This window comes from Triturus cristatus, chromosome 7 (genome assembly GCF_964204655.1).
Source record: "Triturus cristatus chromosome 7, aTriCri1.1, whole genome shotgun sequence".
NCBI lineage: Eukaryota > Metazoa > Chordata > Amphibia > Caudata > Salamandridae > Triturus > Triturus cristatus.
In genome coordinates, this window is record NC_140590.1 from 463057028 (window position 1) to 463070448 (window position 13421).

The 13421-nt window shown below is 44.4% G+C and overlaps 1 protein-coding gene across 1 annotated transcript in view; it reads left to right on the top strand.

Annotated features, from left to right (window-relative positions):
* Positions 1–13421, top strand: part of TBCD (tubulin folding cofactor D) — a 2329415-nt gene that overhangs the window by 170973 nt on the left and 2145021 nt on the right. Inside the window, exons 5-6 of the mRNA XM_085616794.1 lie at positions 8358–8459; positions 9068–9214. Coding sequence (XP_085472920.1) covers positions 8358–8459; positions 9068–9214 — 249 coding nt within the window. The remainder of the gene's footprint in view (positions 1–8357; positions 8460–9067; positions 9215–13421) is intronic.

A 13421-nucleotide genomic window follows, 5' to 3' on the forward strand; every position in this document is an offset into this window, starting at 1 on the left:
GTGGACAAAGGGGGCGTTGCCTAGTATCAGAACTCTGCTATCCTGCTGTGTGGGACTTACTGGAGGTAATAGAAGGGGTAGTTGGCCCCCAACGACATCCTTGGGGGCCAACTATCCCTCCTGTTACCTCCAGTAAGTCCCACACAGTGGGAGTGTTAAGAGGTCTTTAGAGGCCACGCCCGCCTTTCTCAACCGCTCTGCAAATGCGCCTCCTGCTCCTGGTGAACTACTGGTTGGGGGATGAAGTCCACTTTACTCCTGAGGGACCTCTGGGGGCCAAAAAGCCCTCCTGGCACCTCCTGTAAATCCTATGCAGCGGAATGTCTGAGCGCTGGATGCAGGCCCAGTATCATTCTCCACCACTCTGCAAACGCAACTGCCGGTTACAAAACTATAGACATTCACTGAAAAAAAACCATGTTTCAGGGACGTTCTAGTTAGAAATTAGCACTTAAAAAAACCTTAGAAATTCACTAAATAAAACCACAGGTTTCAGGGACGTTATAGTTAGAAATTAGCATTTAAAAAACCTTGGAAATTCACTAAAAATTCACCGGTTTCAGGGACGTTATAGTTAGAAATTAGCATTTAAAAACCCTTAGAAATTCACAGAAAAAAAAAAAGATTACTGGGATGTTATAGTTGGGCTATAGCTTAGATTTTATTCCAATTGTGCGTTTCGGGGAACGCTGTCCCCTTGCTCACACAGTGGATATTGGTTTACACCACCACATTTGTAGTCTAACAAAATAGACAAAGGACAACTTACATGCTCACATGAAAACATAATCAAGGTGAAAATGGCATCCATTTTGAAGTGGAGTAAAACATGGTATGCATATAAAAAGCAATTGCAAAAACACAATCATATTATTAACCCATAATATTGGGAGGCATGTAAAATCAGTAAATAAATTCATCATTTGTTAATAGTCTAAAATAATTCATGTCATTATAGTAGACTGGGATCGTAAATTAAATTACCTGTCCCATAATACAGTTCTGAAAATTAGTCCAAGCATGGGGGAAAGGTACATGCGCTCTTGTGGCATTTTGACACGTGCTCCTCTCACCTTCCTTTTAACTCCTCATTTTTGCTTAGTTTTTAGTGAAAAGGTTCAACAGGGGAGGGTAGCTGCGAGGGAGATTGCTTCAATTGTCTGGGAGCACTTTCTCCTCTAGTCTAGGTGGCACTTTCCTTTTTAGGTCTCGCCTGACCCAGCGCATGCGTTGGTCTGGCGAGACTTTTTGTGAGGGCTCCAAAAAATGCTACCAGGGCCAGCCTAGGGCTACAGTGCATGTGCGCGGGCGCGCGCTTAGGAGCAGAGGCTGGCAAACCTTGTCATGCTCATTAAGTGCCCGCGATCACTTTCACTTTCGCCTGCGATCACTTTTGCAGCGCCCCTTTTGATGATCTTGTTCAAAGAACATCAAACATCAAAGAACATGTTGTGTTAATGCTTTGCTGTGCCCGTTTGACTTACAATGTGCTTTCTCTTTCCACAAACTCAATGTTTGTGTTCCTTTATTTTGAGATGCTTTTAGTATTACTGTTTTGTGACTTAAAGAACATTAAGGAAATGTTACTGTGAAACTGGACAACGTTCCATGTTTATTTCTGCTTCATGTCCGTTGCACCATTCAGGGAGTCCTTTCGTTGGCGCTTTCATGGGGACATGATGAGGAAGCTGGAAACTTTTGCCACATTCTCTTTAAAAGCACAGCATGTTGGCGACTGGTTAATCGATTAGACCTATGTAGCGCTTTAGATCTCAAAGCGCTATGGTGGGTGCAGCAGTTACAACTCATGAAATATGGGGTGCAACTCACAAGGAGGGGCCAGGTTTGAGTGCACATTGGCTGCAATTGAACTCTTAAGATGATGGGCTGTGTGTATCCATTATCAGCACTCAGTCTTCACTAAGAGATCTTGTTTGTTTTGTTGTGTTAATGCTTTTCTGCGCCCGTTTGACTTACAACGTGCTTTTTCTTTCCACAAACTCGATGTTTGTGTTCCTTTATTTTGAGATGCTTTTAGTATTACTGTCACGCACACAACCACACACGCAACCACAACCACATACACAACCACACATACAACCACACACACACAACCATACACACGAACACACACAGCCCCACAACCACACACACACAACCCCACAACCACACACACACAACCACACACACACACAACCCACATAACCACACACAACCACACACATAACCCCCCACACACACAACCACACACAACCCCCCACACACACAACCACACACACAACTACACCCACACAAAACCAAACACACAACCACACACACACCCACAACCACACACACACCCACCCACACACAACCACCCACACACAACCACCCACACACACAACCACCCACACACACAACCACCCACACACACAACCACCCACACAACATACACAACCACACACAACACACACAATTACACACACACCCACAATCACACAACCACACACAACCACACACCACCCACACACCCACACACACAACCACACACAACCACACACACAACCACAACCACACACACACACAACCACACACACACACCCACAATCACACAACCACACACAACCACACACCACCCACACACCCACACACACAACCACACACAACCACACACACAACCACAACCACACACACAACCACAACCACACACACAACCACACACACACACACAACCACACAACACACAATTACACACAACCACACACACACAACCACTCACACACACACACAACCACACACAATCACACACAACCACACACACAACCACACACACACAACCACACAAACACAACCACACACACACAACCAAACATACACAACCACACACACACACAACCAACCACACACACACAACCAACCACACACACACAACCAACCACACACACACACACACAACCAACCACACACACACACAACCAACCACACACACAACCACCCACACACACAACCACCCACACACACAACCACCCACACAACATACACAACCACACACAACACACACAATTACACACACACCCACAATCACACAACCACACACAACCACACACCACCCACACACCCACACACACAACCACACACAACCACACACAACCACAACCACACACACAACCACACACACACAACCACACACACACCCACAATCACACAACCACACACAACCACACACCACCCACACACCCACACACACAACCACACACAACCACACACACAACCACAACCACACACACAACCACACACACACACACAACCACACAACACACAATTACACACACAACCACACACACACACACACAACCACTCACACACACACACAACCACACACAATCACACACAACCACACACACAACCACACACACAACCACACACACACAACCACACAAACACAACCACACACAACCAAACATACACAACCACACACACACAACCACACACACACAACCAACCACACACACACAACCAACCACACACACACACACACAACCAACCACACACACACACAACCAACCACACACACACACACACACACAACCAACCACACACACACACAACCAACCACACACACACAAACACACACACAACCACATACACACACACATACACACACACACACACCCACCACATACACACACACAACCACACAACACCCAACTACACCCACACAACCACACAACACCCAACCACACCCTCACCCCCACACCCCCCACACCCCCCCACACACAACCACACACCCACACACAACCACACACAACCACACACAACCACACCAAGCATTTGCATAGCCGATAGGTCTTGCCTTTGGGACCTTATAAGTGTTTAGCCACGCAACAGTTGATGTGGTTGGATATTGTGCTGCATAACTAAATACTTAGAAGGTCCCAAAAGCGAGACCTATTGGCTATGCCAATGCTTGTTTAGGTCTGGTTTGAGGGCACAGCTGTCAGTGCTTCTTTGTTTGGTGGAGGTGTCCTCATATTTCTCGGCATCAAGAATGTGCCATCAAAATCGTCAGAAAACACGCTTAGGTCACTTTGGTAGGTTGAACTGTCCATCTTTATTTTCTCATTATTTTTGCATCCATAATCTTATTTGATCTTTCAAAGGCCTGCAGCACATTCCACCAAATATTCTGTATGGCAGGCTGGCGGACTGTGATATGAAGAACTATGATCATATCTGGTTTGTTTTATTATCGATTCCTGCACTTGGCGGAGGCTGCAAAAGAATCTACTGCAGCCAGAGGGGGACCTTACCAGCCTACAGCAACGAGCTGGAAGGCAGGAAACAAGAGGCGATGCAATTGTAGCGGCTCGGCATGTGAGGGCTTCTATATAGTAGGCTAGATTGCTACACCAGGCAGGAATACCAACAACGGTTACAGCAAGAGGGGTACAAATCTAGGCGCCTACTGGCTTGGCTCCTTAAATGGGAAGGACCCCCCACATTGATTATATCCTTGTCTAAGGCAGACTGAACAACGGTCGTCAGGCACCTGGGCATTAACGCTCTATTACTAGACCATCTGGTGGGGGTGTAGGAGACACCACATTAATCAACACGAGCCAAGCACGCGGTAGACTTCCAGCCCTGATGGAGAAGCGAGAGCTGTGGTGACTCGAAAGCGTTGTCGGAGAAAACTTTGGCCCTGACGAAGTTCCTTGAGAACGAGACACGTTGGCTGATGATTATTTTTAATACTACAGAGCAATAAAGGACATATTCTTGAATTGATTTGAAGCTTGCCGACTTTTTTCTGGTGCACCTTCCTTTTTTGTACGAATTGTTTTATCTGGTTTCCAGTGGAGTGGAAGTGCGGCGGACTCTGGAGGTAGTTGCACAGACTTTGTACTTTTTTTCTAAACATTGGAACTGAGGTGCTGAACCCTGGTCAGCCACACTTTGCTTTTGTCTTCAACACGAGCCAAGCAGTGAGGGCTTTCTTAGATAGTGGTGTTACCCTGGCTTATGAAAGAGCAGAGGGTGAGCCTCGAAGGGGGGCTTCGAGACGTGGTGCTCAGTGTAGCCATACAAGATATGGCCCAAGGTAAAAGTCCCGGTGGCTTACAGTTGGATTATTATCCAACCTATGCTTTACTGGTTCCCATAGTTAGCTCCTGGAGGCTAGACACTGGGGCACGCTGCTGACGCCTATGTGCTTGGTACTTATTCTGATGCTTCCTAAGCCAGATGTACCCGGGTTCTTATCTGCCACTCTTCATGTTGAACGAGTACACAAAGATCCTCTCCAAGGTACCAGCCATGATGCTACCGCTGAGAGTATCAAGCCTGGTGGGGGACGATCAGTGTGGGTTCATGCCTGGGAGAGGTACCCCTATGAATCTTAGACGATTGTCCCACCTGATGCACTCAACACAGGGGTTGGGCTTGGAAGGGGCACTGGTGTTACTACATATCAAGAAAGCCTTCAACAGCTTGGGTTGGGCGTATCTGTGAGAGGTGTTGCATTGTATGGAAGTGGGGCCAGAATTTGTGTCCTGTGCGCACCTTCTATACGCCAGGAGCATGGTGTGGATGTGGACGGATGGGCTTTTCATGGGGGGGAGGGATACGAGGCAGAGTTGCCCCTGTTTCCGCTCCCCTTTGCCCTAGCAATGGAGCCCTTGGCTGTTTGCCTCTGGCAGGACCTGTTGGCGTGGGGTGTATGTGTCGGGACATGGTGCATACTGTGACGATGTATGCTGATGACACTGTCCTATATCTGTGCATGCTGGGAGAATCCATTCTAGTATTGCTGGCAGTGTTGGAGGACTATAGTAGGGCCTCTGGTTTACGTGTCAATAGACTCCAATCAATGCTGTTCCCATTGGCGAGCTTGGTGGAGGTAGGTCTGCCCTGGTAGACACTGAAATTTCAGTTCATGGACATGCAGATTGCCCATGGCATGGGACCCCAATATGATCTGAATATAGGTAAAGTGATCAAGGGTTTACGAACTTTGGTTCGGTTTTGGAATACACTCCTGTTCTCTGTGATGGGAAAGCTAGCCCTGAGCAAGATGGTGCTTTTGCGTCACTATCTGTATATGATGCAGAGTTCTTTCTGTGACTTTCTGAGGGCTATGTTTACGGAACTCAATAGTTTGTTGGTGTACTTAGTGTGGGCTGGCAATAGGAGCCAGGACAAATAACACACCTTGAAAGTGGACTCTGACTAGGCTCTTGTATTTTTTGGGTGGAGTCCTAGTGTGCTGCCTTGTGGTGTGCCGATGTCCCTACTGGGGAAAAATGCTTGTTGGCCAGCTTGGTGGATGACTGCGTTCTCCCCAAGCTATACATAAGTGGCGTTGGAGTGCCGGAGGACTGTCACATAGTGAGACAGGTGGTGTGGCGGGTTTTGTGACATGTAACGTATGCTTGGCTGCTTCCCTCTTTGGTGGTTGAAGCTTTTCTAATTAGTACAGTCCTTTATGGATGTGACTCAGTGGCTGGAGGTCAGATGTCGGGCGGCGGTTGTCCTATACTTGAATGGTACCTTCATTGCAATGGAGGTAGCGACCACCCTGTTCCAGGTAGTACGGGAACAGTTCCTACAGTGTGCAAATCTCTCCCGCACAATGATGATCTGGTCTAAATTTCCTGATAGGCTGGAGGAGTCATGCACACTTGCTATGGGTTCTACCCTTGCTGGCTTGTCAGCGGATCTGGAAGACCCTCTTACAGATGCCAAATGAAAACATGCTTATGCCCAGGTGAAGGACACTGCTAGTAATGCACGCTTTAAGCTTACGCATTTTTATTACCTACACTGGTTGTACCTTGCGCTGCTTCGGTTACATTGGATCTTTCCAGGTTGTACAGATGTGTGCCCTAGATATAGTGAGTCTCCGGAGCGTTTTCTCCATTTGACGTGGAGTTGTCCACAGCAGGTGGATTACTTTGTCAGAGTGACACGAACACTCAGGGAGGTCACAGGCACCAAAATAGACAGGATGGTGCAGCATTGCCTTCTCTGGCCTTTGCTGCTTCCAAGAACAGGGTGGAAAATGGGTTATTGATTCACGCTGTTGGGGCTAGTGCTGGCCCGGAGACGCATAGTGATAAATTAGATACCCCCCATGTCCCTACAGTGGCACAAATGGTTGTTGGACCAGAGTGAGTGGTCGGTTGCTGAGGAATGTTGGTTGGGGCGAGTGCAAACCGATGAGAACGCAGAGCAAGATCTGGAACTTTAGGGAGAGGTAATGGAACGTTCGAGTGAGGTGACTGAGAGGAATGATGGTTTCCCGAGAACTACCCTTGCGGTCTCACCAGCACTTGCTTAGACATGAGTAAGCGTGATCACCAGGTGGGGTGCTTGCTCTTGTGGGGCGGAAGAACTGGTAGTCTTGATGTGTGGGGGCCTGGTTGGCCAGGCAGGACCTATTATGATTTGAACAGTGTGATAATTGTTGTCAATATGGGGGTGATGAACCCATCTGGTGGAGGCTTCGTGTGAAATGTCATCAGCATTGTGTTTCTGAATCAGTCATGTATCCGTTCTGCAATGTTTATTTATATTGGTCTTCTTGTATTATTAATTGAAAATGCTTATAAAAAACAAGTTAAAAAATAAAAAAGGTATGCTTCATTTGGGGTTAATCATTCAGAAATGTATCAAATGCTGAAACAAATTAAGGATATAATCTTGTTGAATAATTTACATTTCCTGCACGTGATTTGTATTATAAATTTATTATGTAAAAAAACGAATTATAATTTGTAATTAGTTTTTTTTACAAAATAACAGTCAAGATTGCCTCGAATTTAGTGAATGGAAATTCTAATCCAGAAGCGAATCATTCAACATTGAAGGCAACGATTCTACTTTAATATCTATTGTTTATTAGAATTTGGTTAGAATAATTTATGACAAAAAAACGATGGGAGAATTGAGCGATGCAGCAAATCTTCTAATGTACTTTTGGCAACTAAGTGCTTAGAGTTGTGAAGTCATTCAGCAATCACTGTGCTTTCAATTTGTTTTTGAGCTGTGCTGTACACATGTTCAATCATATTTATCTTTTAATAAAATACCCGTATCCAGTATTTTGCCTAGTCACTATAAATGTTGCTGGCTTCTTTCTGCAAGCATTTGTGTTGTCATAACTGTTATATGCTTTCTTTAAATTTGCAGGAGGCTTCTAATTAAGTTTGATCCCCATATGTTAGTTTGCATAGGTTTTGGGCGGATTTTCATTATGGTTTTGAAAAAAAAAGACCTGCAGAAAGCTCTCTATAGAATTATTAATGTACTCTTCTAACCGCCTTAAAGACTGTGTAAGTGAAAATTTCATGGTACAACAGTATTTCTTATGCTCATAGGTGCGAGGCTACAAAACATTTTTACGCCTTTTCCCTCATGAAGTCGTGAACGTGCATCCTGTTTTGGACATGCTTGCAATTCAGAATCCAAAGGACCATGAGGTATGTACCTTATTTATGATGTTGCCAGAATTTTAAACATAAATTAATCTTGTGTCAAGAACATGAGCATGAAATCTTCATTTAAACTTCATCAAGTTACCTTGTGCAAGACTACAGGACAATAATTTGCATTGTAAAGGAAACACAAGGTCCGTTTTGAATAAATTGTCGGTTGAACCAGGGAGGCTAAAACCCTAATTTGTGAATGGTTCAGTTCAGGCTAGCACAGAGCGAACTGATTCATGAGCTATAGGTATGGTTTAGAGTTGGGTTTAATAGAAGATCTTCTACTTGTAGAGGAAGTAGTGAATCCTCAGTTGAAGAATTTTCCGTCTAAGGAAAATATGATGTCTGAATAGTGCTCCAACTGAGTTTATTCGATTATTTTCTCCACTTGTAGATAGAGATGAGCATGTTTTTCATACTGTTTTCTACCTCACACAGAGCAGTAAGTCGTCTTTGTGTAGACCGTAGTCTTTGGATTGCAGACCACGAGCTAAGTCGCGTGTATTAAAGTAAATCTTCACAACCATGCTGACAGTTTCGAGACGCCTTGAGAATGCTGTCGTCCTAACCAAGTGTGATTCAATCTTGTAATTGTTTTGCAGACATGGGAAACCCGGTACATGCTTCTTCTTTGGCTTTCGATGACCTGCTTAATTCCTTTTGATTTATCTCGTCTTGATGGAAACCTCTCGTCAGAGATTGGGCAAACCCGCAAACCTATAATGGATCAGATACTCCACTTTGCCGAGGTGTGTGCTGTTGTATATACCTGGGTCAGGGCTTATTCTCCTGATGTTTTTGGATTTTTGATTTTTGCAAAAAATTGTTTATTTTTTACAGTTGTTAACTATTTCATAGCTTTTCAGTTCAGCCAATGTAAAGTTTGAAAGTAAACATAGGAAAAACACAAATGTTGTTTCCTGTAGTAGTGCAAACAAGTATTTGCAATGCAATCAGTCTTGCATTTGTGAAAATTGGAGTTTTGGGCGTTGTGAATGATTTTGTTTATTTATGTTTGTGTAGTGGAGTGAATGTGTTGTTTGTAGTGGAATTTTGTAGTTTGATTTGGATTTGTTAGTTGTGGAATTGAGTGGGGTACGTTCGTGTTCAGAATTGAGCAATCCTAGATGCCTGCAGTATTCTGTAAAACTAACCAACTTTGATCCAGTCCTTTTAAAGCACTGAAAAAACATTTTATGGCTGCAAAACCCTTCTTTATGGCTGACGTTTAAAGACTGGGGCCAGCTTTGTGTGTACTGCAACACTACCACCTACCTATACGGCAAGCTAATTGCATTTTTTAAGCAGTCACCATTTGAGTCACACCTATGCTTCATAAGCAGCTGTTTGACAGATTAGTGTACCGTTTAAACTCTTTCCAGCCTTTGCTCACTATTTCTAATTAGACACCACAGTGATTAGCTGTCGTTTGAAAAGTGCTGACACAAGATCCACATATAATAAGTAAGAGATGGTTGAAACGCAGCAGTATTACATTTATAACATTAATGAAGCATCATGTAGTGATGTATTAAAAATAATTTGTTTTGCATCTGCCATGAAAACAGATTATTTCATTCAAATGAGTAGCACCGCCCAGCATGCTATAATTATGGGGTGCCGCTAGAATGGAGTTTCAAAAACTGCGGGCATGTTTGTGGTGGTGAAGAAAGATAGTGGTCAGCTGTGCCAAAATGACGGTGCTGCACCTGTGCTTTAGTTTCTCTTACTTAACAACCCCAAAAGGTCACAGCGCCGAGGAATCCCAGCCCTGGATGAAATTATGGGAGTGCAAAAACCCCCTCTGCAACATAGGTTTTTGGGGCTTTTGTTGTGAAGACAACATGAGAGGGCAATAATGCCAGGTGGGCACAGCAACTCAAGAATGTGGGACCATTAAGAGAGGTAGGGAATTGTGCAAAAGCAATGATGCCGAAGCAGCAAGTCGTCGGAGACCAGGAATGGGAACACACAGAAATCTCACATACACAGTGCATTTCTTGCAAAAGTTCTAGCAATCTGAAGATTGCACAGCTCTACACAACTCTGCGTTGTGCGAAAATCTTAACTTCTGCTGAGATTTTATGCAACAAACTGTAAGCACCACTTGCATTTCTGTCTGTGGTCTCAGCATTAAAACTGTATACAAGTTTGCAAAATGCTAGTCATAATGTTACTAAAATGCTACTGCATTGTATGAAAATGCATGCATGAGCACAATAGCAAGAGTGGTTATTGTCTGGTTTGAAAAGTAAATGTACACTTAAACTGCAACTAGGAAAAAGGTTTTCTAAAAGTACAATTACTAAGCAACTTTAAATGAGATTTCTTTTGAGCAACATTTGGAACAAGCATTGGCATAGCCAATAGGTTTTGCTTTTGGGACCTTATAAGTGTTTAGCCATGCAACAGTTGCATAACTAAATACTTATAAGGTCCCCAAAGCGAGACCTATTGGCTATGCCAATGCTTGTTTCTGTTTATTTCTGCTCTGTAGTAATGGCGGCACCCGTGCTTTAGCTTAAACATCTTAAGCTAAAGTCGGGTGCCGAGATTGCTTCAAAAGTAAAGAATTGTCTATTTCTTTACTTTTGAAGCAATCTCAGCACCCGAATTTAGCCTAAGATGTGTAAGCTAAAGCATGGGTGCCGCCATTACTACATAGAAGTAATAAACAGAAAAAAAAAGCAGGCACCCACTTCGAGAAATGACTACAATGTGCCACCAACGTGAACCGCGGGGCCAAATGCTACCGCCGGCCACAGCTTGCAGTGCATGTGCGCAAGTGGTGCGCACGCAGCAGTAATCGCGCCATATGGCGCCTCTGCTCAAGCGTGCGCCTGCGACATGCACTGCAAGCTGTGGCTGGCGGTAGCATTTTTTTAAGCCCTTACTTAAAGTCTCGCCAGACCAGCGCAAGCGCTGGGTCAGGCGAGACCTAAAAAGGAGCTTGTGCATGCAATACTATTACAAACCTGAGGAGCCTGTGGAACTGCGAAAGAGCATGTCTTATTACACCATGGCATGTTTGCTGTCAGACGTGCAATCAAAGGGCGCGGACACCTGCAGTGTGTGTATTGCACGACTGGAAGAGAGAGGTAGATGGAAAGAAGGAAGCCCGTGTGTTTACTCGATTGTGCATGTGTAGCGCGAGCAAGCAAGCGCTTTATTTACCTCACAAATGCGTATTGAGACTCAGGCCAATAAATACTCCAAGGCAGGCGTACTTCTATGTACAATTAATAAAATATGTTGCTTTAATGGATTTAAGAGGCGTCTACCTCAACTTTTTGGGAACCGAGTAGTCGACTTTCATGATATTTCCATATAGTTCAGCTTTACTAGAGAGGGTCTCGATGTCGCAGATGTAAGGAAGTGAAACAAACAGAAATGAGGGGAGGGGCGGGTGGGACGTTCAAGCAACAAAGGAAGGGTGATCAACAATGACAGAAGAACCACTAAACTAGTTTTAAAAAGAAGTGTGGCGCACATGTACCTAGATGTTTTATGCCCAGCCTCCTTATAGGCCCGATTTCACCTCATGTTCACCTAGCGTAAGGCATGAATTCGCTTCACGGTGACCAGGGAAGGGAAGCCAGAGCTGGGAATTTTCAACTTGGATAGCATGAGGAGAGTAGGAGGGGCTAAAGGCAACGCAGACAATGGGTGAATTGAAAAGCGTGGCAGCGCTTGGAGCTATGAGCGTGGAATATGAACAGGAAATTTTAAAAACCAGCCGAGGCAAAAGAGAAAGTAGTGCTCAACAATAAAGTATATGGCCGATCAGGAAATAATCCATGTAACAGGAGCAGTCTCCAGGGCATGAGCTAAACAACAAAAAGAGGGATAAATAATAATAATAATAATAATCCACATTTGTAAAGCGCGAACAATCACCCGTAAGGGTCTCTAGGCGCTGGGGGCCGTCGGGAAGATTAAGCACGCTATTGCCCAGAGTCACATGGTGCTAGGCTAATCTGCCGCCGGCGCCGAGGATCGAACCGTGATACCCGGACTCCAGAGTCAGTCGCCCTGGCCGCTGCTCCACACCTCTTCTTATAAATGTAAGCTATTGACCAATGAAAACAAAGGAATTTTGCAAAGCACATGAAACAACCAATCTTAAGCAGTGAGTGTGCTGAATGCCCATGCAGTAGAGACCGAATGTTTCGAGAGAGAGTGCATGTACTGCCTAGGTGAGACCTAAAAAGGCTTAGTAGTTTCAGTGATACAAAATCCATTTCAAGGAAATATTCAGGATTTTCTGTGACGACCTATACATAGGCATCGAAAAATTACCCTTGCTTGACTTAACAGCACTATTATGACATACTGTCATTTCTTTGATTGTAATTACATAAAAATGTGTGACGTTTTGGTGAACAATTGCACCCTTGCACTCCCCATGTCCTGAACACACACAAACCAGGACACTTGAGCCATTTCAAGTATCAAGCATCAAAGACTTTGCCCCATTGCCCACCAGCATAAATGATCTTGTGGAAGCATCCATCTTGAAGGTGGTAGTCCTGGTCCACTAGGATGCAGTCCTCACTAGCTCTTAATGGAGCCAGCTACCATCCTAAGATGCTTGCCCAGTACCACTTTTTCTCAACTCCCCTATGCTCATGCAAAATCTCAAAAAGAGAAATGACGAGAAAACCTCAGGAGTATGTCACATCACAGTCCACTCCCCAACTGCCTTTTGGGCATCATACCCATGAGAGTGACTGAAACTCCACTTTAGGTATCAGATGTAGATGCAGACTGATAAACATAATATTCCCTGGTTATCGTAGGCTGATAATAGGTAAAACATGCCATTCTAATTAAATAATTCGCTGCTATAGAGTCGTTGTAATCATTTTTTCATAAAGTCTGCGAAATAAGAATGGAGTCCGTGAAAATCCTCGGGCTAAGGATTTCATATAATTGTTAGTGTTCATCTTTTTCATC